This window comes from Acanthaster planci, linkage group LG02 (genome assembly GCF_054643075.1).
Source record: "Acanthaster planci isolate LZ-2023a linkage group LG02, COTS_SCS, whole genome shotgun sequence".
In the NCBI taxonomy this organism is placed as follows: domain Eukaryota; kingdom Metazoa; phylum Echinodermata; class Asteroidea; order Valvatida; family Acanthasteridae; genus Acanthaster; species Acanthaster planci.
The window spans coordinates 10,947,048-10,974,142 of NC_141778.1; the positions used below are offsets into that span (position 1 = coordinate 10,947,048).

The window sequence follows — 27,095 nt, forward strand, 5'->3', positions numbered from 1 at the left end:
AGACACCAGATTCTGTTACACCAGCCCTGTTTATCTGTTTCATGATGAATTTTTGTGTGGGGAGATGTTAATTTATATAACAGGTTTTGCCCTAACCCAACATATTAATGTGTACGTTGGGTAAGGGCAAAACCTGTTATATAAATTAAGCCCAGTTTATTATCTCTATTCGAAGTTGGGAGTTGAAGCCCTTTAAACACACACTCGTTAATGTAACATTTTTTAGTCCACATTGGACTGCTAGGACATGGCTATGACAGTTTTGGCAAAATGCATGCAACTAAACAGGTAATGGGGAAAACAACAGTTTCTGTCAAGATGAAAGATACTCCATCTATAACCAACTGCACCAAAGATACCGAGACTCTGTTCTGTTCCTGGTCACACAGGGAAGCGAGGAACTATTCTTTGCAGAGCCCCTGCCCCGTCAGAACAGCTCGCGGTCAGAGGCGATGAGCAGCATAGGCACCCGTCCTGTTGGTAGCCTGCATCATCGCCGCTCTGTCACCAGCCGACTTGGAGACGATGAAGAAGAACCGGATATTGGGGCTGATGGCATGGAGGTCGATGCAGTGGAGGGAGAAGCCCTGGATGTTCCCCGTGATTCTCATCATCGAGACCCTGTAGAGGGCGACGGTAACCCTGAAGGGGAACACAGAGACGACCAGAACGAAGATGACGGTAAAGACAGTTCATCTGTAGTGATTAACGACCACCTTTTGTAAAAACTTCAGAGACCCACAGCATCGTTGGACTTCCCCAACAAATCTGACTACAAGTTAAGTGCTAAGTGAGTTTTTGTGTATTTTGATCTTCAAGTGTCTGGCGTTGTGCAGATTCCCTTTCGTGCTTCATTTTCTCCAGGCAATGACAGTGACATGGACCTGGATCTCCTAGCTGAGAGTGACAGTGACAGCGACAGTAACCATAGCAACCAAGACCAGGACAATGCCAGCCAAGACCAAGATGCAACTAGTGGTCGTCGCAGCACGGTGACAGCAGCCACGGCTGGCTCTGATGCGGGTACTTGTAGAATCTTAAACCTTTCAGTTGATTTTATTAATCTCAGCTGTTAAACTGTTGAACAAATAATAATATGAGATTAACGTTGTAATGTGGAAAAACCTCATCCCTATTTACTGTAGATGTACTAGCCAGCTTTCTGCTCAGAGTACTTTAACCTTGGTTGGTTTGCAAAGACTTAAGCAGTCACTGATTTTGAAACAGGTGGCGGGTCGGTGGCTGTGTTCTACTCAGAAGACGAGTCCTCCTCAAACCTGGATGATGCAGAGGGTGAAGATGATGATGACAGCGAGAACGAGATTGAAGAGGAGGAAGAGATGGAAGACCCCTCATCTTTTGGAACGGACACCCTGGACAGGCCGGGTACTAGCAGCAGACAGGGTGGGTCCCGGACAGCCCAGCCCCAGCACCCAATGCAGTGGGCCTTCCGGCACCAGACTTCTAGGAGCAGTGACACCAATACGACCACACCCGCTACGTCCTCCAGTAACCGTGAGTTTTAGGTTTTTCTGTTTTGTGACTCAGTCAGCACTATTAAATGAGTCCAAGCTAATTGCTGTGTTATTGATGACTACCCTAACACATTCAAGCAATTACCAGTTTGTTTGCTGACCACCTGTTGGAAAGCGAAGTGAGACCCAGAGTCTGTCCCTTGCCATTGTGACCCAAGAGGCCCGTTGCTTAGCTCCAGTATCCTTTGCATGACAGGACTGAGAATGTGTCTAACCTGTTGATTGGATGCCAATACTTGGAGAAACCAGATATCCCTGTGGATGCCTCTTGGATAACTTGCTCAGCTAGGATTTTAATGGAGAGTAGGTATTATCATGCTTAGGAGGTAGGCATAGCAATTATCATCATGCTAAGCGTCTAATGTTTCTAACATTGCTAGGGGGTCTGATCTACATTGATGCCTCCAGTCAGCGCCGCATGGCCATCAATGCAGCCAGTGCCCTGGCCAATAGCAACAGTGTTACATCCAGTAACGAGACAGCGCCTTCTACCACAGCCAGCCGTTTGGCCAGGGCCTACGGAATCGTGGTGCGTCAGATTACCGAACTCCTGGCAATGCTGATGATCTACCATGGTCCAGAAAGCTTGCGGGAGAGCGTGGAAGTCTCAGCCGAAGAAGCAAGTGATTTACAAGTAGGTTTTAGTTGATAGTTTGGGCACCAAATCATTTCTAGGGACTGGAACCTTTTAGACCTGGTTGGAAAAGGGTACTAGGTACTAGACCAGCATGATCAAAAGCTTTGAAGTCATTCAGGTGTATCAGTAACTTGCTGCCATAATATCCAGAACTAAACAAAAAGGGGCTTAACTGATTAGCAGGTGCTGGTAAGATAATCAGACAACACACACACCCGATATTGGATAGTTTACCCGTTTTGCCACTGGGAAACAGTAGACCCCGGCTAGAACTGCACCTTCTTTGCCAACCAGCCTGCATTCAAGGCCGGTATCTGGGCTAGTATGGAAGCGCTATATACAACCAAGTGAAACACGGGGGCCATTTTCAAACCAGATTTAAATAGTCATGGTCAGTTACTTACAAAGAGGGGGAAGTTTTTCCACTTTGTTCAAGAAAACTTTTATGGAGCTATTGGTATGTATTGTGTTTTTTATATTTTTTTTTCTTCTTGTATAGTCGGTTGTGGAAAACTGCCTAAAGCCAACCTGGGATTGGCTCTTTTGCATCATGAACAGCACAGAAGCACAGCTTCGTTATGGCAAGGCTTTGACAGCAGCCACTGACCCTGCCCATCCGACTCACCCTAACCACTCCCAGTATATGCGTGGCCTGCGAGGTGCCGCCCGTGAAGCAGCAGCCCGTGACCAGTCGTTCCAGCGTAGCCTGGAGAACCGCCGCAACGCTGCCACTTCGCACTCTGCAAGCAACAGCGAGGAGCATGTAGCCCTCATGGACTTCCTCAACTACACCCTCTCGCTGATGCGCTCCCACAACAGCGAGCATGCCAGCTGGCTGCCTGTCCTCGACATGTCTGCCCTCAAGCACGTCGCTTACGTCCTGGATGCCATGATTTACTACATGCGCTGCACCGAGCAGGACGGTGCAGCTGCAGGGATAGCAGCAACTGACCAAGATCGCATCCGACGATCCTCCTGGAACCTAGTTTCTCAGGAGTATGAAATAGAGGAGGCAGCTGACGAAGAAGGCACTGATGCCAGCGTGGTGTTGGACACAGAGAGTGTGGAGGAAGACAGCAGCGTCACTGGCTCCACCTCTGGGCAGAGACATCCCTTCTTTGTCCGTTCCGACTCAACCACCTTCCTAGGATGCCAACCACCAGATCCCTTCAGCACACCGCTCTCGGAAGCCTTGCCGCTAGCTGACAGGCCGCAGCTGCTTCAGCCTGACGCCACCCGGGAACAGCTGTTTGGCGTCCCGCATCAGGTTGTTGGTGGAGGGTCCTCAGACCCCCCGACTGTGGCCTCCCACAGTGCGTCAGTTACTGTCGAGCGACAGTTCCTAGAAGTCATTCCAATGAGGATGAGCGTCTCGCAGCGCAATCCGCACATGAGCAGCGATCTGGATGACGCTGAAGATGAGATTGATGCTGATGGGATGCATCCTGCGCAAGAGGGAGAGACCTTGGTTGCTGGGGAACCTCAGCGGATGTCAGATGTAACAAATGGGAATGAACTTGGAACAAGATCAGAATCCTCCAGTGATCCATCAGGTGGGTTCACTTTTGGACTTCATTGCCATTGTTTTTTATGTGGAAGCTATGAAATTGTTGGCTAAATTTGATTATATCTGTGTGGTTTGCTATAGAGCTGTTCAAAGCTCACATTAATGTGTGGTTATTTGTCGAAACAAAGCTTTAAGCTACATGTACCAAGTTGGAGCTGCCCTTATCAATTTTCTTACAGGTAATTGATTGTAGTTTTAGTTACTTGCTTGAAATACCACTTAACAGCTTAATACTTTGGTAGAGTTTCATGGCATTGCTTTTTATCTGTCCTGGTTTGGTTTTTCCCTTTGTGTTCTTCGTAGGTGCCAGCTTAGCTAGTCTGTCCACTGTTCTCATGAGCCAGAGTCAGGGAGTTGCCAGTCATCAGACCCTCTCTTCCCAGGGCACCTCTAGTGACCCCAGCACCTCCGGCCGCAGCCTCTCACTGGGCTCTAGCGGGCCTTCCCTTGATCCCCGAGCAGAGAGAGACCTCCGCTGTGGTGTCATCAGGGCTGGGTCCTTCCCTGATCCTCCATTCTTTCCAGACATCCTCGGCGGGTCATTGCAAACCCCACCTACTGCCAGTTCCGTGTCATCAGATAACCGGGAGCTGTTGAATGCTATAGCCACCATATCACCCCAGGAGGTGTCAGTCATCCGGACGACGGGGCTGGCTCAGCGACCGCCTTCATATGAAGAGGTTGCCCATGGAGGCAGATTGGTTGAGGAGCTAGCTGGACCGAACCAGGGACCAAGACCTCAGGAAATGAGTACGCTTGCAGACCCTGCCCAACTTCTTGCCGGACCATCAGCACTCAGCCCCATTGATGTCAGACTAGATGCTGCGGGTGGAGTACCACCCACGCCTAATTTGCCCCCTCCCATGCAGAGCCCCCTTACCAGGGGCGGGGCCCTTGCAGCAGATGACCGCCCTTCCCGATCAGTGAAGCCCAAGGACGTTCGCAGCAGTGGGATTAATGCAGAGGCAGGATTAGCGATGGGTCCAGGACCTAGCAACTCGTCTGGTGTAGACTTGGGAGGTCTGCTTACTGTTGGGCCAGGGAGACCTGACAGGTATGTACGCAAGGTTCACACCTGCATCATACTGATTTTAAAGAGGGTTGGACGATAACTGTGTTTCCGGTTTATCTTCTTGCTTAATAGCTCAAGAACCTTTACTCACTTTTGAAAAATTTCCTCAGAAGATCATGTAATGCTTGCAAAGGCATTGCATAATTTCCAGGGGAGTATCCGAAACTTTTCAAACCATCATCAATTTTTTTTAACTTTGTCAGATTTAAGAGTACCCTCAGCCCCCTGGTCTCAGTGGACAACCTTCTCGGGCGATGGCGTCTATGTCTGGAGCTTTTCGGCCGCGTATTCCTGGAGGACGTAGGGGCAGAGCCAGGCTCAGTACTGGGGGAATTACGCCCCTTTGAGGTCAAAGAGCTGCGCTTCCGTCGTGAAATGGAGAAGCTACGCAACAACAGAAACGGAGACCTGACTCTAGAAGTAAGTTCAGGAAGCATCTTCATGGAGTCATGTCTCACCTGATAAAAATTCATCACAGATTTCTCTGTGACTTGTATTTCCCTATGAGGAAAAGATTTCAGGTTCTCAACAGGTTTTTTTTGTGAGCATAGGAGTTAGTCAAAAATGTTGAAGTGGGGGAAGGAAGTTTAGTAGGATGGGGGAGGTGGGAAAGGTGTACCAAGCACTGTAAATATTCCCCTTTCATCCGGCAACTGTGATTATTAAACGTGAGACATTTCAGATGTAGCCAGTCTCCTTTACAATTGTTGGTGTGATTGTATTAGGTGGAGCGCAAACGTGAACTCCTGATCCAGCAGACCGTCCGTCAGCTCAACTCCTTCTACAACCGTCGCAGCAGTGCCTCCACAGGGCCACCCATGGCCGTTCAGCGGGTCAAGGTCACCTTCAAGGACGAGCCGGGGGAGGGCAGCGGGGTGGCACGGAGCTTCTACACGGCCATCGCTGAGGCCTTCATGTCTGGGGAGAAGCTGCCCAGCTTGGATGAGCCCCAGGGAAGCTACAAAGGGCCCCAGTACAGTGAGTAGTGTCTGTCTTGTGCTTTTCATCAGTAGGAGCGATTTACAGTACCACTGAACATTACAGCCCTAAACTTTGAGGTGTTAGTGTTAATCGTGAAGAGCCTTGTTGGACTTGGCATGTTAACCCCTTCACGGCGGGATTATGTTGACCGCGACTGCCGGGCTGTGGTATGCCCTGAATGGAGGGCATTGTCCAGCAGCAGGCGCCATTGAACCAGCAGCTGCATGGTGAATAGACTGTATGTGTGGTATGCACTAATGCTCACACAAAGGTGCTGTAATAGCAGTCATCCGTAGCGAAGGGGTTAAGGGTTTGAGAGAGTTCAAATTAAAGGGAGTGAACACTGCTTTTTGGGAAAGGTTGACCTCTTGCCACTCCACAATCACTATTCAGGGTTCTAAATCACCATACCTTGCCCAAGCTTTCACAACTAAAGCTCCTCATTCCCCCTTCCCATTCCTAGTGACTCACAAAAACCGTTCTTCAGCGTTGTATGCTTCATTGCTAGAATTTTTCACTTCCCTAATGTGTATCACTTCATGAGCTCATACAGTTGTGTAACAACATTCTGAATACCAGGAGTTTAGTGTTGCACTAAGGGAACAATTGGATATTTAAAGTCAGGTCCCACCCAGGCTAATATGGGTCTTTTTGTTCAATCTACTGATAAGCAGCGAGCCTGCAGTTGAAGTACGATTGCAAGATTTAGTCGCTCAGCGCTGTTGTCAAAAGCATTCACATATTTATCTTTTTCCTTCCCCGTATAAGATGATCCTAGTGTATGCCTTTTAAATTGTTTGTTGAAATTTTTAATACAATGTGCAGGGCTCATACAACGGCTCCGAAGTCAGGAACGGGAGCGTGAACGTCGCCGCCAGTCGGACTATCGCAGCGGTCGCATGATCCAGATGTTTGAGCGTGAGCGGAATCAGCTGTCATACGACGCCCGTCCCTTCTACCCGCAGGACGGTGGTAGCGCAGAGGAACGGGTCGGTGACTATGAGCCTCTGACTCCGGCCAAGCAAGCGCTGGGAGAGAGGTTGTTCCCCAGGGTTCTGGCCTTGCAGCCGGTGAGAATTCCCAATTGACGATAAAACAAAATCATTGGATTTGTTCCATTGTTGAAGTAATCAAGTTCTGCTCTGATCCGCATCATTGCATTCAACCTGTTCTGCTTTAAGTCAAAATTTTTTAGAATTTCAAATTTAGGTGTTGGATGAGAATATGTTCAGAAATTTGCTGTTGTTTTTTCAAATTTCCAAGACTGGTGTTTGATGGGTTTGCACATATCACCTCATATCTTTCTTTACTGACCTTTTGTTTCCAGTCATTGGCAAGTAAGATCACCGGCATGTTGCTTGAGTTGCCCCCGGCTAGGTTGCTTCTGTTGCTGTCCAGTGAGGAGACGCTAAGAGAAAGAGTGGATGAAGCCGTGGACATCATCCTTGGCCATGGAAGGTAAGCCCAACACTGGTTTGTAGAACCTCACATTTGTTTGTTAACTTTCTTGAATCTGGCTAAGTGGGTAACAAGGACTTGGTATAAAATGTAACATCTGTGATCTGAGCAAGATCCTCCAACTGATGAGAAAGCAGGGGTCTTTTCATTGATGGGTCTATGCTTGGAATGTTAGCACGCTGCTTGTACATGTATTTAAATTTGGAGAATTAAGAGTAGCCAAAATGTTGATTGGGTGCAGTTATTTTTAAGAATGTGTCCTTGGATGTTGTCATTCCTAGGGAAGAGAGCTCAGAGAGCAGCTTGCTCGATCTGGACATCTTCAGTCTCTCGGACCGTGGAAGCTCAGGACCCTCCTCTGGCCCCACCCACCAGGACAAGCCCAAGGCGGGCTCGGGTGGGGAGGGGCCACGCCCGGATGAATCGGAAGACGGGGAGGAAGGGACAGAACTCGACAACGAGCCGTTGTTTTACCAGCCGGGGAAGAGAGGATTCTACTCACCCCGGCCGGGCAAGAACAGCACTGAGCGCCTCAACTGCTTCAGGAACGTAGGCAGGTAGGAATGAAAGAGTGAAATAATGTAAGGCTTCAAAGACTAGACAGAATTTTTTCCTGAGTTGCTTTGTACGTTTAAAAGGACGGACAATCATTGCTTTCCTGTGTATGGGATGGCAGCCCATTGTGATTTACTCTTAGGCTGATGCCAGTGGGTATTGAAACTCTTGGGTGATAAGATCCACTTAATGGTAAATGGCTTGCTTGAGGACACAACATAATGACCAACAGATAGATTCAAAACTGTAGCTCCTACTTTTGATAACCCACCCTTGACGGTCCTTACATCCATACATATTATTCACTTGTCTTTCTTGACCTGTTGCAGGATTCTAGGCCTGTGCCTCCTACAGAATGAACTTTGCCCTCTGACCTTGAGTCGACACGTTGTCAAAGTGCTGCTTGGCAGAAAGGTGAGCCTACCAGACAAGTCACCGGTAAAAATGGAGCATGAAAGTATCAATGATATTTGCCTTGTTTGAATGAGTAGGAAAATAAAGAATTTCTGGTGAGGAATAAGGCTTTCTGGACTAGGAAGTCAATCAGTATTTCACTGAAGTAATCTTCCTCCCATTATAGGTCGGCTGGCATGATCTAGCCTTCCTGGACCCAGCTCTCTATGAGAGCCTGCGACACCTTCTTCAAGATGCACAGCGGGACGGAGCCGAGGGGCTGATCAGTTCCCTGGACCTCTACTTCAGCATTGAGCTGTGCAAGGAAGAAGGGGGAAGCACCGGCAGTGGGGGACAGGTGGAGCTGATCCCCCACGGCATGGAGACTCGTGTCACGGTGGCCAACGTCTACGACTACGTGCGGCGTTACGCCGAGTATCGGATGACAACGGTTGCCCAGAAAGCCCATGCGGTAGGTCTTGAGCTTGTAGGATTGACAAATGTCGCACCCAGCCTCTGTCACTTTACAATGGCTACAATGGCATGTAGCCATTGTTTGGCATGCACAGGGCTTATCCACTATGGACACGGGGCGAGGGTTCCCCTCGTTTTCTCTGTTTTCTCAGAATGACGCAATCTACATTCAGAATTTGCATCTTGGCATGAACAGGAAAAAGCTCTTTTAAGCTTGTTATAGTTAAGCTCTGAAGACAAACGACATGCTTCCATATTCATTTGAACAGATAAAATCAGAGAAAATGTGTTTTCCTCAGATGTGCTCTTTAAAGTACAAAGAAGGTATGAGAGGGGTTATCACCCATTCTTCTTTTTTCCTTTGTGGCAGTCTATGAAGCAAGGCTTGTACGACGTCCTTCCCAAGGGAGCCTTAGAGGGTTTGACGGCTGAAGACTTTCGTCTGTTAGTCAATGGCTGTGGCCAGGTCAACGTACAAACCCTAATGAGCTACACAACGTTCAACGATGAAACAGGTGAGCGGCTAGTCATGTGGCACAGCTTCTAAATTCAAACGGTGCTCCATTTCACGCTGCGCAGGAGTGTTGTGTCTTACCAGAGTCGGTGGAGTGCTCAGCGTGTCTCAGTTTTTAATCTCAACCTCATGCAGTTTCAACTGTTTCCTGTTCTTTTTGTTTGTGTGTGTGTGTGTGCTGTGTGTTTCTCTCTGCAGGAGAGACTCATGCGGGTGAGGGTGGGGAAAAACTGAGCCGTTTTAAGCTGTGGTTCTGGGCCATCGTAGAGAAAATGAGCAACCAGCAAAGACAAGATCTGGTAAGCTGATTGTCACACTCTCTCAACAAATATGACCAAGTTGATCACAGCACAACAAATTGAACCCCATGTTGTTGTCAGGTTCTCCACAAGTACTGCACAAGGATGTTACCAGCACCCAGTCTTAACATGAGGCAGGAGCTATTTGTACAACAATTATAACAAAGACGTTTCTTTGTCACTGTTCACCAACTGTTAGTAGCGAAAGTACTTGGGGCTACTCAAGTGAAACGTGCATTGCTGGGCCACCAAGTAGAGGGACGCATTTGCAATCTTTAGCAATTCTGTGTTTCCATCTGCTGCCAGGTCTATTTCTGGACCTCCAGTCCCAACCTACCGGCCAGCGAGGAAGGGTTCCAGCCGATGCCGACCATCACCGTCCGGCCACCGGACGACAATCATCTGCCCACAGCTAACACCTGCATCTCCCGCCTCTACATCCCACTCTACAGCTCCAAGGCCATCCTGAAGAAGAAACTTCTCATGGCAATCAAGACCAAAGCATTTGGCTTTGTGTAATTCCTTGTTAGTTAAGAAAAAGAGTAGTGTATGCAGTATTTAGATGTCTAAGTAGGTTTATCTGTCAATGAATCTTTCTCTAGAGGGACTAGTTGGTCCTTTTTGTTCCTGACATCATGCTTGTGGCTTCTCGGGTGCTCCGTGTGACCTTCGGCTGGAGACATAAAACTAGCATTTACTCACAGCCCACATTGATGGTTCTGTTGGCTGTTGCTTCGCTTAAGTGCCTTCAAAGGCTTTAAAACTCTGCTAGAAATTACTTGTCAAACTTCCTTTAGGGGGCCCCAAGGATCCTGGAAAATTAGCCATACAGAGGAAGTCATCTGACATACGTTAACAAAAATTTGAGGGGGATCCCAGGTAAGAATTAATTTTGTACGAGTTCATTGGTTAGATTGTCTGTCAATCAAGATCTTTGACAAGTGATTGCTGAAAATGATTTGTGGAGAATTTTTGTTTGAGTTTCATGTCCAGGCTGCCTCCATATTTATTTATAACAGGTTAATTTGCTTCATGAATTCAAAGATTGAAAGATTAGTTGTGAAGGATTCCCTTTCAGGAAGGATTTGGGTTATTAGGGAAATATGTATTGTTTCAAAGAAATCTCCCAGTTGCGGTGAAGAAACAAATTTATGTTTCCTTGTAGCCTTTGAGCTTAGAGTGGTGCTGCTCAAGTATTAAGAGGTAAACCACTATTCAGCATGTGGTTTCTTATGGGCTCTAGATTTGATATCTTGAAATTTTAGCTGTGATATTTTTTAATGGGCATTTCAAGAGAGGAACCTTCACCAGTAATTCCATTTATCAAAGCACGTTTGTTCCTTTGAGTGTGAAGGGTCTGCTCATAGCATACTACGAAGTAATTTTACTTGTCACCCTCCACAATGGCTCAGTAACTTGAAATCCTCTTGTTTTTTTAACTCAGGAGAATAAGACGCTTTCTCCCTTTTGACAAATTACTGGGGGTTTTTTCCCAACAAATGTGGGCAGGGCTGCATTCCAGGAGTTCAGAAGAGTTTAGTACATGTTGAATTATTCAGATGTTTCAAACAAATATGTGGTACCGTATTAGTATGGAGTATTGCCAGCACATTGCTAGCACATTATACCCGCCTCCATCCCATTCTGTCCCCGCCCCTTGTATTTCAGCGACCTCCGACCTTGCCAATGTACACTTGCACACTCTGTACAAATGCAGGAGCATTGAAAATGACACATGTACATACACCTACAAGTATACAGCAGTGTGCAAAATTATTGAAACACGGTATATTTTAGGGTACAGTGTACATTGAAATGTATTTTAGTTCCCTGTGATGAAATGGCAATCAATACAGTATGTTTATCCATGAAATGTTTTTATTTTCAGCATTAGTGCTTGAAGACGTGCAAAATTATCCAAACACTCAACACTCTGCGTATGCATACTCGCCGTTTGGTTCCAAACTGTTCCAACTTAGATTCATTAATTTATAGGACTTTAGACCAATACATGTACTCCTTTGTCCAGTACTTGTGTTTCTTTGCTTCACGCTGTTGTTCTCCCACAATGATGGCTTCTTACATGTAGCTGCTACTCTGTCTACAAGTCCTTGTTTTATCAACCACCAAAGCACAGTTGATGAAGAAACTGTAACCCCATCCGTTAGCATGCTGTTGGTGTCATCTTGAAGCTCCCTTGAGGTTCTCCTCCGGTCTCCAAGACTTACAGTATTATGTCTCTCTGATGTTGCTTCTTCCATCCTTTCCCCTCGTGGTGTTGGCATGAATTGTGCCCAGACACCTGTCCAAAGTGTGTTGTACAGAGCTTGGGCTGCAATTTAGGTCTGTGGTGATTGATCGGTAGCTCCATCCAGCATCAGAGAGGGCCTTTATTTATGCCCTTTGCTCAGTTGTAAGTTCCTTCTTTGCCCTGTTCACACGTAGGCTCACCCAGCACCGTCTGTGTATCCCCATTAACCCTAACACTCCTCAGTCCTCCAACAGTTGAAGGATTGGGGAGTGTTAGGGTTATTTTAGTTAATACATGGGATAGTATGGGCCATGACAGGGGAAGCCAATAATCTGGTCCTGTCTCCTGTGACTACGGCTTCGAATTTGTATCAAAAGAGGCAGTGGTGCAGAGCCGTAGCCAGTGTTTTATTCTGTGCATGCCATAGTCTCACATGGAGACGCTGCACTGTGTCTTGCCAACATAGAGTGCAACATAAACCGTTGAAAACATTTCTTGTAGGGGTTTTCCTGAAGGACCCCATATGTATATTTGCAGTGGACGTTAGTAATGACACACGATAAAGCCAAAAGTGCAAAAGTTTCTTTTTTAAGAGATATTGAGCCATTTCATTCAACATTGTCATTAGAAGCGAGTATCAATCCTTGACATATAAACTGATTTTTATCAACACCATTAAACCCTACTAAATTCTTCACCATTCAAATATCAACTGGGCTTTCGGTTATAGGCAATGAATTGCTGAAAGAAAACAATTTACAGCAAACCAGATTTTTAAGTCTGTGAATCTGGCTTTAAAAACTTTTGCAAGCTAATGACCATCAGGATGGCCTTCAGTTCAACGCTGGCTTCATATTTATGTGTTTCACATTCTGGTGAAAAGCCCGGTTGCAAGAATACCACGATTTTTTTACACACACAGAAGTAAACAAATTTTCACTGCTCGAAAAAGGCTACTGCATAATTGTTTGATTACATAAGATCAATGACTAACAGAATAATCCATCAGACGTCTCGTTTCCATCACTAAAGCTCACTGGCGTTCCAGTGTGAGACCCTGAACAATGAGCTATTTAAGCCGAGGAAGGAAAGGTGATCTGTGCTCTGGGTTAGTCTAGTCTTTATGTACCCTTTCCGCTAAATAGGGGCTTTTCATAATTAGGTTCAACATTTTATGCATATGTTATCGACAGAAGGTTGTTGGTGCTGATGACCACCAAAGCTTGCCAGCCAGTCTCCCGTTGACGGATGGAGCATACTGTCCCAAATGTTAAGTACCCTCCGGTTCTTATCAGAACCACATGTACATGTACATGGACTCACAACAGGGATATTTTGAAAGGTGCTACTACAGACCTATTACCTTTACCAGCCACCTTCTCCATAAAGAACTTGAAATCTCAATTAATGCATGGAAAGAGCATTGCAATTGAACTGGACAAAAAACAAACTGCAGAATAATGGCCAAGAGGTGAACGAATAGCTGGTTACTAGAGTTGTCTGGATAGTCCATCCTTAAATTTGAAAACACTAGTTTATTTCACCACAAGCCACTTCAGTCTCAAATGTGCAAAGTGTTCAAATAATTTATACCATATGTACAGTAGAACAGTGTTAGAACAAAGTCCTTGTGAATTTACAAATTTCCTTGTTACAGTAGTTACCTTGCATTATCAGTCATGAAAAACAAAGGCTTGGGACCTAAAATTGTCCTTGTTATAAGACCTTGTATTAACAGAGCTCTTCTTATCTGTGTTTGACCGTATGCAAAAAAAATTCACAGGTATATTGATTGCTATTTCATCACAAGTAACATAAGCTCCTAATGCCAGGTGTTCAAATAATTTTTGCATACCACTGTGTATTACCTGCAATTTTAAATTACCCACCTGCATGTACATGTAAACCGCAAAGTGAATAAATAATGTACAAGAAACATAAATCTGCAATTTATGGAACAAAATAACGCTCTAGAAATAGTGGTTCTTCCTGTACAAAATACAAATTCAAGCAAGCTGGGACATTTCCTGTAGGCAGTCCGTAATTATATCTGATGTGGGACATGTATGAGAAATAAAGAACACCAAAAGATGTGTACAAACATTGTCTCCAAGTGTGATTAAATTGGGCTTAAAAAGGCAATCCATCATTTAGTTGCCACATCTTATGATTTATCATGAACTAAATCTATCATAAAATAGCATTTTGCCCCTCAAAAATGGAATTTACAAATTACAATACGGTGCTAATTTCTACTTTTGATGAGGCTCAAATTTCTTCTGTCCTATGAAGTCAAATGCTTGTGGTCAAATTGATAAGAATAAAGAGAACCATGTAACCTTGCCTTTCATAAAAAAATACAAACGATGCAGTTCATGAATCTCCTGAAATTATACCCATAAACAATCAATTGCACTCGCACATGTACATGTACGTGGATAATTCCTGAAATTAGGGGTCCAAAAGTGTGAGATTTGTGTGTCCCTGTTACATCTGATCTTTGTTTTTTGAAAAGGAAATATCACCGGAATGTTTTTTAAACTATTACTATTTGTTTGGCGGGTAATTTGCATTAATTTAGCACTCTTGGAAATAAGAAAATGTGTTCTGAATTTACAAAATCGTATGTCGGATGTAACGGGGACATGAAAAAAAATGGACCCCTAGTTTCTGGAATTACCCACCTACATTTCTATCTCCCTTAATGTAATTCCATGACTCTTGCTGTTACTATTGTTTTCTTGACCACCAAACTGCATGTATGTGATATGCAAAACATTTCTATCCTTCTATTCATCTGAGGTAATTTTATGATTTTCATCCGAGGTAAACATAAATACACTAGACAGCAAAAGAAACTTGCCACTTCTGGCCACACAGGCCAAAGGCCACAAATAAAAATTTGCTCCATAGAAATAAACAATTTTTGTACACAGGTATGCTGCAATACTCCAACTAATCACATGCCCAAGAGTAAGTGATTATCTTTATACCGGAAGAATTTGACATGCACAGCAACTTGGTTACTGAAGCAAAAGTCACATAATGAGCCTTAAGTTTTATGCAGAAATCAATGTCACAGGACGAAATAAAGAAGTCACAATCATTGCTTTTCAATAATGTGTATGCATAGTCAGTAAGGATGGAATCCCTATACAGAAACCACTCATGCCCATCATTTTGACAAAACAGGTGTTCACTTTGTCATTGGTTGTTTAAAATGTTGCCCATTCATGGGTCATTTTTGCTTGGTGGAGAGTGCTTTTGTGTGTGACTTTTGATTCAAGAACCAAGTTGCTGTGCATGTTAATTTCTTCTTTGTTATAAAGATATTCACTTGCTCTTGGGCATGTGATTAGTAAGGGGTATTGCAGCATACCTGTGTACAAAAATTGTTTCTATGGGGTGAATTTTTATGTGTGGCCTTTGACAAAAGTGGCAAGTTTCGTTTGCTGTCCAGTGTATTTGATTCTACGTATTCCAACCAACAATTCGTACACTTCTAGTTTTATCAACATATCTCCTGAATACAGTCAAAAGTAAAACTGAAAATTCAATGGGAACAAAAATATACAGACGTCTAAACGATACAAATACATGTGGCGGTACACAATAATTAAATAAAAATGAAAGATATTTCTTCTTGTACACAAATGTAGATGCATGACTCAAGTGTGATGCTGTTACACAAATGCTGAAATATAATAACATTTCCTACTTTAGTTTTTGAACTAATTCATTTAAAATCTGCCAATAACATTTCATCAGTTCATGGAGTTGACATCATTTGATGTACAGTGTGTACTGTAACTTCCGGTTGCAATTTTGTTTTTTTTTTAAAAACTTTTTATGACAAAGGCCTGCAAGTCCACCAACACTGCATCCGATTACATGCTTGTCAATTCATGATATAGGTGATTTGTTTCCAAATTTTAAAGCACTTGGTGTCAATACCGTACATGTATTTTCTAAATTACATAGCTGCAATTCTCTTAGAGTTGTCAGTAAGTACTGACCTCAAAAATAAATTTTTTTTGAAAGACTACAAAAGTAGTAGGAATAAAATAGAATATATAACACAGTAACAAAAATACATAACTTTGAATCTGTGGCAGCCCATGTTTGAATTGGGATTTCAATCTATTTAAAGAAAGCTACAAGGATTTTTATTTTTCTCTTTATTTATACATGGTCATTGCAATCTCATTAAAACTTTTATTAGATCGGAATTTAAAATACTCTGATCTCTCTCAACAGCAGAGCAAAGCATACATGTAGGCCAATGACCACTGCACCAGTGACGGCATTCCTGACCACTTGCTTCATGTCCTTGGGCAGTATGAAGGCGCTGAACTCCGTAGTCAGATGAAACATTCTGTGGGAGAGGAGCAGGTATATCATGGAAGCCAGGGCAAAGTTCATCAGAGGGTAGCCTGGAATGAAGACTATGAGTCTCCGGGCATCATACTGCATGTAGATGTGCAGCTGGCTGATGTAGGTCTCCAAGGTGATCTTACCCAGGAAGGCAAAGAGACCCAGGTACCGCATCCGTAGCCATGGCAACAGGTTTCTGAAGAAGATGTAGACCAGGATTGGCACCCAGGAAGTATAGGGGTGAAGCTTGTTGTAGTCATATTTCTCTCGCCACATCACAGCGTCGTACCACATAACCAAACCAACAAGCAGTAACCCACTCAGGAACAACTTGATGGAGACAGCTAAGAGGTAGTCGCGGCGATTCAGGTGCCGCTTGTCAAGGTAGTTCATAAACCATTCATAGTAGGGGTAGTTGTAGGCACACAGCATACCAACGAATGCCGCATAGTGGTCCAGTCCTGCTCGGAACAGCCACTCGTGCATGGAACCCTTGTATGCCAGAACAAACCAGAAGGGCTTGAAGACCACTTCTCGTAATGGTGTGTCAAACACCAAAGCGTTGAGAACAAAGTAGCAGACGAATTTGAATGCCATCTTGGCTCTGTCCTGGTTCCAGGAGGGAAGAATACCCATGAATGCGTAGACAGAGAGGAACCAGTAGGTATGCATGGCACAGATGTAATACAGCATATAGCTGCTGTCGGTCACCAACATGGTCAAGACTACCAGAAAGTTGAGCCGGAACAGCATCTTGAGGAAGCGCCAGAGAGAGAAGTCCTTGCGTACCCAGAAGAAAGAGAAATTACCTGCAAGAACCAGCACCAAAAAGTTGAAGTGAATAGAGTACTCAACTTTCTGATTACTTACTACACGTACTTTGAAAGAGTTATTCTCAGGTCACCACACCCTGGGCTGGATCTAGCTCAGCTGGTAGAAAACTGGAGCAGTATTCTGGAGGTTGTGAATTTCAATCCGCTATGTGCTTTTGTTTTTAACACTGCCACAAAAATAATCATACTGTATGTCAAGCTGGTAACTTCCACCTGTGGTTTTTAATTGATTGCATTGTCATTTACATGTAAGAATGGTGAAACTGTTCCCAAGGAATAGTCTGGTAATACTGAATTTGTAATAACCATACATGTACTTCTTACCAAACCCAGTCATCCAGACGTAACAAGCGATGAACAGCCTGATGTAGTTGTACGTCTCTGCTGCTCTGAAGTAGTGGTACCAGACAAACATTACTTGCATCCAGCCCTTCCATTCCTCAGTCTGGTCCCTGGAAGGAAGCATAAAGTAAGAGATCGTTGAGACAATTGAAGCCACAGCTGTAATCCAATGCCGCTAAAATCCACAGCCTTGACAAAAACTGATATTAACACAACTTTGTGAGACATACAATTTTCATCGAGCTAAGGTGGTAACCCAGTTTTGCTTACATGTACATGTACTTAGCAGAATCGCTTAACAGAAAGAGGTTTTCAGCCACTTGATTGAAATTCCTAACCTGTTCAGAATTTTATCTTGAGTTGATTGCAGGGTGAATGCTCCCGCAACGGCAAACAGCAGCAAAACCAAGAACATGAACAAGTCTCGTGAATACTTCCTCTCGGCCTCAGGCCACTCATGTTTGTAGTCACACAGGTAGAAGAACAGCATGATCAGGCCAAACATGGCACAGAACTTCAGGAACTCATCAAATGTCGGTGGTGGTTTCACCTTGGAGAATGTCATCGCCTCTTTCTCCATTTTCTGATGTTGACTTGCATCAACCTTCTCAGGACCAGTGTAAACATTGCTTGGCTGTTTAGCACCTCTGAAATCGCTGACAACTTTCTCATTTGGGATGTTTCTTTGGTTGTCTGCCGGTAGATTTGGCTCACTGTTTCTGCTTATGACCCTTTCCTTGTCAGCGTCTGACATTATTTCAGTTGATCCTTTGCCAGTTATTGCACCGTTTTGGCTGCCAAAAATCTGTGCATTTTTCCTTAGAGTTGTGTTTTGGCTGCCATTTTCCTCTACGTTCAGCAAGTCCGCTATGGCATTATTCCCGGATGCTTCCAGATCCAAACTGCTAGGCATGACAGTGACCCTGTCCCTGTGTCGACCATAGACCCATCGCAACAGCCACATGACAACGGCAGTGACCCAAAGCAGGAACAGGGTCAACTGGGCAATGGTGGGTGCAGCATGCGTCGACTGGCCGAGTGCTGCCGAACTGACGTTAAAGGCAGAGGGCGCACTCCGTCGCACAACATTCCCAAAGCTCCAGTGCTTCAAAGTCTCCATGACGAAATTTCAAATTCGTCACTCTTCACAAACATGTACACCTGACAAAACAACAACTAAAGTAAATTTTACTGAATGAAAAGTTCAAACAAACATCTCATTTGATAAAATGTCACTTACTGTTGCGTCCATTTGCCTGGGCATTTTGACAGGGATACTGAATTCTCCAAAGTCAACACCTACCGGGTACATGTAACACATACATGATCATCCTGTTTTAGAACTACTGCTACAGGTACATGTACATCATGCAAACAGAGAGCAAACAATACTGCAATCTGCCACGTTTACAATATTGGTTTTTTTTTATTTGTTACGTGCAGAGAATACAAGGCAGAAGAAAATCAAAAGACGGGAACAAGGTCAAAGGACAACAAAGGAACTAATTTGGAATAACATTTAACCCCTTGACGACAGGAATTTCTTTACGAAAGCCGACTCCAAGAATTCCAGCCTTGCTTGGCCACGAAGGCCACCTGCCAAACCGCAAATTCTCGGTTTGTGGCCCTGCGTGCTCTGCACCCTTTGAATTACACGGTGAAAAGGCTGATTGTTTGGTGGCATGCGGCTCTACTCACGCTTCCACATTCCAGTTGCCTCTTTTCAAATTGGGGACTATTGTGAAGCTGTTGATTATGATGCAAATTCGGTCTTTTCATTTCTGGGCTAAACACAAAGGCCAATCACCATATATACAAGAGCCAGGGTCTGCCTTCTTTCACCGTGTTCATTCGAGCATGGGCCGAGAATAATAGCTGAAAAGTGGGCTGAGGATCTCAATTTATATGGCGTGTCTAGCCGCCTCCCGGCGCGAAGAGGTTAATTATAAACATAAACCAGCAAAGCAGTATAAAAGCAAAGTAAATTTAGTGGTTTTTTTTGCAATTCAAACTTCTCATGCAAAAACACCATGAAGTTGTCCAAGCAAAAGCATAAAAGCAAACATATTTACATTAGCACAGCCAAGCACAATTCTACCATGAAAATTAGCAAGCCAGCAAAAGCATGTTAATGGACAAAGAGGCAGGGTGTCCCAGAAAAACCAAACCATGAGGAAGGGGTTAATCTGCCCAAACCATGAGATATGATTATAATGTGTGAGGATCTCCGGAAAGTAGAAGCAGTATTCTTTCTAATGATACCTTGATGGTATCCCTCCTGCCATGCATGACTGAACACCATTGTCTTGAAAATGGGGCATCCGAACTCAGTTGTAACACTTTGGATAAACCAGTGAGTGAGGTTGTCCTCTGTCGTGCTTGTCGTGGTTGAAAGTGACAACAAGAGGTCATGTTAATGAGGGAAAATTGCCTTTTGTCACTTTCAAGTTATGCGATAATCTGGTTTAAATGTGTTGACTTGCCCCGAGGTAGGCCAGTGAAGTGTTGAAAAGTGTTCGAAGCAGGACAGCAAGTCTGCAAAATGGTGCAACTTACCCCAGAGCAAAGAGTGTTTGTCATGACGAAATTTCTTGAAAACAAGAGCTTTCAAGCCACCCAAGCTGCATTTAAGGAAGCCTTCCCTGATAGGCAAAGTCGACCATCTGGGAAAACGTGCGCAAATACCGAGACCATGGGACAAGCCTTAATTTGAATAAGGGTCATTCGGGCGAACTACTGAAAACGTTGCTGCAGTTCGACAGCAATTTGTCGAACAGCCAAGGGGAACCAGTTGCTGGAGGAATGGACTTGGACACGCGGAAGGTGTCGGTGCATAATTAACTGTGAATTACGTAATGAGTAAATCATCGGTATGCCCTTGATATCTTATACAGTACAAACATGACAAAGGACAACCTCATTCACTGGTTTATCCAAAGTGTTACAACTGAGTTCGGATGCCCCATTTTCAAGACAATGATGTTCAGTCATGCATGACAGGATGGATACCATCAAGGTATCATTAGAAAGAATACTGCTTGTACTTTTCGGAGATCCTTAAGCATCATAATCCTGTCTCATGGTTTGGGCATATTAACCCCTTTCCTCAGGGTTTGGTTTTTTCTGGGACACCCTGTATTCGGCCAAGCATAATTACCTTAAGGAGCCAACACAAGAAAGAGAAAAATGAGGCCCCGCCCAGTCAGCACCATGTCTAAAGGAGCACAGTCGTTGGGCCAAGCACCTCCACACCCCGCGCCAGAACAGTCCAGCTCAGACAGGTAGGTCAGTGTCGGTCGTCAAGATTTGGCTTCAGCATGGAGGCACGACACTCCAGGATCCACGGTCCCACAGCGGTGTCAGCTTCGGCCACGGTCTGGCGATGGCGAGGAGAAGACGACAAGGAGGTGCTGACCCAACGCTGGCTATTTTGGAAAGCACATGCTAAGAGCATATAGGCACTGACTGAGAACGAAACAAATGACTATGGAGTCTTTTATACAATTGTAGGTTTTTAAAACGTGCGTAAATTCCACATGTACCTTTTCGGGGAGACACAAAAGGATTGGGATCAACTGGAATAGTAACAAACTGCATTTGATGTACATGTACATGTAACTGGAGTTTGGGTTCACATGAATGCCACGCACACATGTACAATCATTTCCCTGTGCACACTCTCTTGCCCTCTGTTTGCTGCATTTTTATTGAAATTCCAGAATCAATAGTGTTTTTCTTTGCCGCTCCACATGGTCCCCACACCAGATGTTCACACAATGTGCAGCTCAATTCATATTTTTTTATCCCTCTTAATACATGTCATATGTGCACACCACGCAGTTGTACAACTGCAGTGCTCGGCCTATGAGCTGCAAGCTGGACCAAGGGAGGGCACAATTTTCATAGCAACGGAGGTTCCTCTGGTGGGAACTGCAATTTGTTGGTTCACAAAAGACGATGGAATGCAAGTGTTGCGGTAGCATCACTACCAACAAAATGAACACTCCCCACGAACTCTTTTCAACCAATGAAGGGGTGCTTCTTCAAATGATGTCGCGCTTTGGTACTCTGTATTACTGTGTGACAGCAGTGCAAACAGATTTTGGGGAAAAACTTGAACCAAGCACACACGTTGTGCTGCTGAAGGCAGGCAAAATGCTTGTTTCTAGGGATACATGTACATGTACTCTTCATTAACAGCAAACCCTGGTGGGTGGTACATGTACACTGTAGCTCCGGCAGCCCAGCTGTGTTGCAACTACTATGTAACAAGCTGGGTTTTCCAAGTTACATGTACATGTATATGTGTTTATATAGATACCGGTTGATATAATATTGGGCCCAGTACACCACTCATAAGTTTTAAGGTAAAGGATAGAATTTTCAGGTTTGGTTTATAATCACTGTGTAAATGCTACTAATTTAACCATCTAATTGTAAGTTGCAGGTGTACAAGTACATGTAATTCTCACAAATACTAGTAGGCCTACTGTATACTGTACGCATGCAGGAACTGAAGAGCACAGTCTTTGGACCTCAATTTTCACAAGCTACAGTACGATCTAATAATGAAAGAATAAATAATTTGCTGGAGGAGTCTTTCAAAAGAAATATTCAGACCCACGGTCAGCATGAGTGGAAGGACATGGGAAGCTGGCAACTGAATAAATGTATCTTCGAATGGGGTCTGAACATGCCTATCGAGCTTGCAGTCCCTCGAGGACGTTCTAAGCTCAGGCAGAGGAGAAAGATCAATATGCACAAGCTTCTAATGGACAAAACATACCCATCAGACACAATGAAAATGTGCAGAGGTACACGTACATGTACAGCGAAAAACAAATGAACATATGTACATGTACAGGAATTGACTGTGTGACAGCCAAACGTGAACTTGCAGTCCGTGGCTGGAATGCAACAGTAGCCGTTGAAGGTCCCAATACTTCCGTCATGGACATCACTCTGGTACAAAGGTAACATGTATGTCTGTATGTGTGGCAATGACTCAAAACAGGTAAAAATAGAGGGTTTTCAAACAAGGGGCCGTCCAAATGACAATATTACAATGTTTAACGTTTACCATAGTACCCCTCTGGATTCCAATCCTATCTGATTCTCTAACCTCTTTTGGACAATTGTGCAGCCCTGAGCTCTGCACACAAAGTGCTCAACATGGAAAATGAGCTTCATTCCTCTGTAAATCAGAACCCAGCATGGCGGAAAATTAGAAAACCCATGGAAAAATGAGACAAGTACATGTACATGTATGATGTACATGCAAATGCTGTCCTGTACATGTATGTGTTCAGTGCAATCAGTCCACTTGCACGATCGCTTGACCCTTGGGTGATTGGGCGATATAATTACATGTACATGATTTGTTGAATTTGACTTTTTTACTACATGCATGTAAGACAATAATGTACAGTGTACTGATGGCCAATAAACTGTACTGCAAGGGGTGTCAGTCCCTGTCACTTCTCCCCATTCCCACCTTGCCCCATTCCCACTTCTCCCCATTCCCACCTTGCCCCATTCCCACTTCTCCCCATTCCCACCTTGCCCCATTCCCACTTCTCCCCATTCCCACTTCTCCCCATTCCCACTTCTCCCCATTCCCACCTTGCCCCATTCCCACTTCTCCCCATTCCCACTTCTCCCCATTGCCACTTCTCCCCATTCCCACCTTGCCCCATTCCCACTTCTCCCCATTCCCACTTCTCCCCATTCCCACTTCTCCCAATTCCCACCTTGCCCCATTCCCACTTCTCCCCATTCCCACTTCTCCCCATTCCCACTTCTCCCCATTCCCACTTCTCCCCATTCCCACCTTGCCCCATTCCCACTTCTCCCCATTCCCACCTTGCCCCATTCCCACTTCTCCCCATTCCCACGTTGCCCCATTCCTACTTCGCCCCACTGGTTATCATTGTTTTCTTTTAGTTTAAAGGGCGGCATACCGGTACATTGGCATATATGCAACAGATACAAACATTGACAGTTTTAGTATCCAGTCAAGTCAGAGGTTCCGATTCAAACAACTTGTTCTATAGGCCTAAATATGGCCTATTTTTGACTGCGGGTTGCAGGTATTAATTTTATCATATCATCTCTTCACCAGAAGTAAATAATTGCCAGAGACGAAGCGGCTATCGTGCAGTTCTGTTTTTTTTTTTAATTACCTGGTTCTTTTTTCAGACGTCTACTGAGGCCACGGTGTAAAATACTTTACATGTACCGGTATACGGTGTACCTTAATGATGGGATGGAATTTCATGTACATGTAGTAGATAGACGGGCCTAATTTCTGAGGTCAATCGATCTTGCACGCGCTCTGCACGTATATGACCCGTATCGTTTTCCCAGTTCCAGATCACTTGAAATAAAAACCTACCTCCTTAGTTTTGTCGTACATGTATTCACATCAGACAGGTTCTGGTTTAAAAGTGAAATGTAAACTTCTTGTTGAACAAAACTTGCTTTCGGAAAATTTTGGCCAGATTTCAGATTCGCACTTTGACATTTTGGAACGGTAGCGGGGAAAAAATGACAAATAGTTATAGGGCGATATATATGTCACTCACTGCGAGTGATCCCAATGCCTTTTTTTCATACTCAACAGTCATATAAACTCTTGCATAATGTCTGTTCAATCAAAATGACTTTCAAAGTTGCGTTAAACAGGCTGAAAACTGAATGCATATTGTTTCCTAGTTTTGGATCACACATTAAGTGCATGCAATATACTTTGCGAACTCATCGTGACATAATGGGTTCCTCAACTGTGCGGCACGAGATCGTACTGTTGATGGCTCATGCTGTGCAGCTGAAAAAAGTCGAAATTTACACAAGATCCAATTTTTTAATTCATTGTAATTCTTATTTATGAATCAAGTTTCCTAAATTGAGAAATTTTTCATTAGAAAATAATTTTTTCATAATGGTTCTGGCTGAAAATAAATTTGCCGCTCGCTTCGTTACTTTCCGGAAACCGATCCAGAATGACAAAAGGGAGTATCACCACTTTCGTCGATCCTCTACGTCCGAATTAACTGTGGTATCTCTATCACACAAGGTGGATGGTGACCACATTCACTGGAATTTGAGAATTTTCGTAGAGCTGCAATCTGACTGAATAATTTTGCAATCTTGAACTGGGAAAACGACTGTATACATGTGAAGAGATCTCCCTGGTCGAGTTTGTGACCACATTTCACTGGAATTTGAGAATTTTTGTAGAACTGCAATCTGACTGAATAATTTTGCAATCTTGAACTGGGAAAATGACTGTATATATGTGAAGAGATCTCCCTGGTCGAGTTGTCTCTCTGTCAAAGTCGAGTTGTCCTAACGGACAACTTGGCAAACGGTCAAGTTGTCTCAACGATCGAGTTGCCTTAACAGTCAAGTTGTCTCAACGGTCGAGTTGTCTCAACGGTCATGTTGTCCAAAGTCGAGTTGGCAAACGGTCGAGTTGTCCAACATCTGAAGTGGGGATGGGGCGATGTGGTTAGGAGCGACCAGTCATGTCAGTTAGTAGCCCCATTAATGTGGCCTACAGTCGGCTGGGAGCGGCGTACCGTAGGCCAAATTAATGGGGCTAGTCGCTTGGGCCCTAGGGGCGAAGTCGAAATGCATGGGGCAAAGTGACTTTAAGTGTAAAGCACTGTAACAGTCTAACAAAAGTGCAAGCAGGGCTAGGGAAAATTAGTGACGTCCGTATACTGGTACATAAATATACAGTGTACATGTACATAGCTCAATGAGTCATAGGCCCCCTAAGGCCCTATGCCTACTTATGGAAATTATCAAAAGGCACACAGGTCTGTTTCTAGGTCTACTTCCACTCGACTCGAGTCCAAGTCCATCAATCCATGCATCGAAGAAGCCGGCAAAAATAATCTGCACTGTCTACCCATCCATACAGAAGTTGCAGCAAGTGACTACATAATTACTAGACTAGATAACACGACTGTACTGTGTTTTATTCCTCCATGGTGTATTGTAGTATCAATCATATTTATGTATTTATTAAAAGTTCCATTATCGTGGTGATTATTATGCTGTAGAAAATCAAATAAATCTTGAAATCTAGACAACTAGGCATGACGGGTGATCAGCAAGTAATCCAACCTACCATGGAGCTATAAAAAAAGGAACCTACTGTCGTCTACCTCTGTACTCCAACTCCTGGCTGTACCCTGCCCAAGATCTTGCTTCAGTCTGCGCAGGAGAAGCCGGCCTGCCCGCCTATCGCCCGCACTAAATCATTTGATGATTTATTTAAAACAAAACAAGTGATCGATTATGCATGATGCACGCCCTCTATGACGCACAAAATGTAATGTACAACCGGTGCACCTTTCACCACCGTCGTACGTCTTGCAGCCCGCGCGCTTTGTACGTACATGCCTTTCGCAATGCACCGTAGTTAAACATGTACATGTACATGTACACACGCGCACTCCATGTGTGTACGCCCCGTGTACGTACACGCGCACCAAACCGTCACCCGCATTGATCTCCATTATAAAGACTATTTTAAGTCTTGTGTTCGAAACCCCGAGCAGCCGGCAATATGTTATTGATCATTTTAATTATAATTCCAAGTTTTTAAACCTATATTATAATGTATTTCTTATATGGGATCTTCACTTGTACCAGAAAAGGTAATTTTCGAGATGAAAATTGTCTTCAGGTTAGATATTTTCGTTACGTTTACCTGCAGTCCCTTTTTGACCGTGCCGTGCCAACAGTGTTGCCCAGGTACGGTTTCTGGCGACGGTCGGTTGTGCGTGCTGCAGCCATACACGCACTGTAAATTTTGGTGGAACGTGAAGAATTTTTGACAATACGGGTAACAAATACAATGGACAGAAGATAAGAATGGGAGGCGCTCGTTTTTACAACGGTGTGGAAAACGGTCATGTTTAAGGGAAGGTGGGACCTTTACTGACAAGTACATGTGTACATTGTTGGAAAAGAACTCAATAGTTTTACGAATTAAATCGTTGTTATGCATGGATTTTAGAGGTGTCAATTTGAAGAGATCAAGGCGCAGAATTACAATCGTGTTAACGTGCAGGATCCAGAGCTGGATCGATAAGTCAAAATGGGAATACTTTTCAAGAATCTCCATGAATCGAAGGGCTGGTGTACGCATTGAAAATAGAACGAGTGCTTCGATAATTCTTGTAGATACGGGAAACGCTGGATGGAGTTTGTAGCTGCAAATGAAATAGTTCCTTATGAACACCCCCTTATAAAGAATGGAATAGGCACAGGCCGTTGCACGCACATCACGCGCACAAATAGAAAAAGGCCCTTTTTAGCCTGTTATTGTTGAGCTCTGAAGACAAATGACATTGCGTTCGATTTGGATCCTTCCATATTTATTTGAACTGATAAAATCAGAGAAAACATGTTTTCCTGTGAGTTGCTCTTTAAGCTCCATCCAGAGTCCCCCAGTGGAATCGGGAACCAACAGCAAGATCATACCCATGTATGGTGTTCCATATGTTCCATCTGGCGTCGCATTTTTCAGCCGGCGTCGCATTTTTTGACGGGCGTCGCATTTTTCGTTGGGCGTCGCATTTTTCGACCATCGACGCATTTTCGGAAAACTTTTCGTGATTTTGTATTGCTGACAACTTCTTTCAACCAAGAAAAGGTAAAATTTCTCTAAGTGACACTTTGTCGCCAAGAGTAGTTACATTTTAAATTATAGACCGTAATGCGATAAACGCTCCCTCGGGAAGCATGTCTGCAAGATGGCAAATGCCATACCAACCAGAGTGAACAATAGGCCTA

General features: G+C 44.2%; 2 protein-coding genes across 8 annotated transcripts in view; one reads left to right on the forward strand and one right to left on the reverse strand.

Annotated features, from left to right (window-relative positions):
- The window catches only part of ubr5 (ubiquitin protein ligase E3 component n-recognin 5), a 60,009-nt gene extending 46,172 nt beyond the window's left edge, over nt 1-13,837 (forward strand). For both annotated transcript variants that reach the window (XM_022233036.2, XM_022233035.2), the window contains 16 exons: nt 390-681; nt 865-1,023; nt 1,228-1,515; nt 1,916-2,169; nt 2,672-3,725; nt 4,043-4,793; nt 5,015-5,231; nt 5,537-5,789; nt 6,618-6,862; nt 7,120-7,250; nt 7,532-7,807; nt 8,135-8,219; nt 8,386-8,670; nt 9,043-9,187; nt 9,385-9,485; nt 9,792-13,837. In XM_022233036.2, coding sequence (XP_022088728.2) covers nt 390-681; nt 865-1,023; nt 1,228-1,515; nt 1,916-2,169; nt 2,672-3,725; nt 4,043-4,793; nt 5,015-5,231; nt 5,537-5,789; nt 6,618-6,862; nt 7,120-7,250; nt 7,532-7,807; nt 8,135-8,219; nt 8,386-8,670; nt 9,043-9,187; nt 9,385-9,485; nt 9,792-10,004 — 4,749 coding nt within the window. In that variant the 3' untranslated portion in view covers nt 10,005-13,837. The remainder of the gene's footprint in view (nt 1-389; nt 682-864; nt 1,024-1,227; nt 1,516-1,915; nt 2,170-2,671; nt 3,726-4,042; nt 4,794-5,014; nt 5,232-5,536; nt 5,790-6,617; nt 6,863-7,119; nt 7,251-7,531; nt 7,808-8,134; nt 8,220-8,385; nt 8,671-9,042; nt 9,188-9,384; nt 9,486-9,791) is intronic.
- LOC110978315 (uncharacterized) lies at nt 13,224-25,708 on the reverse strand. 6 transcript variants are annotated; one of them, XM_087132663.1, is made up of 5 exons: nt 25,423-25,708; nt 20,443-20,661; nt 17,624-18,446; nt 17,268-17,395; nt 13,224-16,919 (listed from the first exon to the last, which is right to left on the reverse strand). In XM_087132663.1, the coding sequence occupies exons 3-5, from the start codon at nt 18,403-18,405 to the stop codon at nt 15,967-15,969; spliced, it is 1,863 nt and encodes a 620-aa protein (XP_086988789.1). In that variant the 5' UTR covers nt 18,406-18,446; nt 20,443-20,661; nt 25,423-25,708; the 3' UTR covers nt 13,224-15,966. The 6 variants fall into 6 exon arrangements, with proteins under 6 accessions (XP_086988789.1, XP_022088913.2, XP_022088915.2 ...); XM_022233221.2 differs by lacking the exon at nt 20,443-20,661 and having other exon boundaries at nt 25,460-25,708; XM_022233223.2 differs by lacking the exon at nt 20,443-20,661 and having other exon boundaries at nt 25,450-25,708.
- Between the last annotated feature and the right edge of the window lie 1,387 nt (nt 25,709-27,095).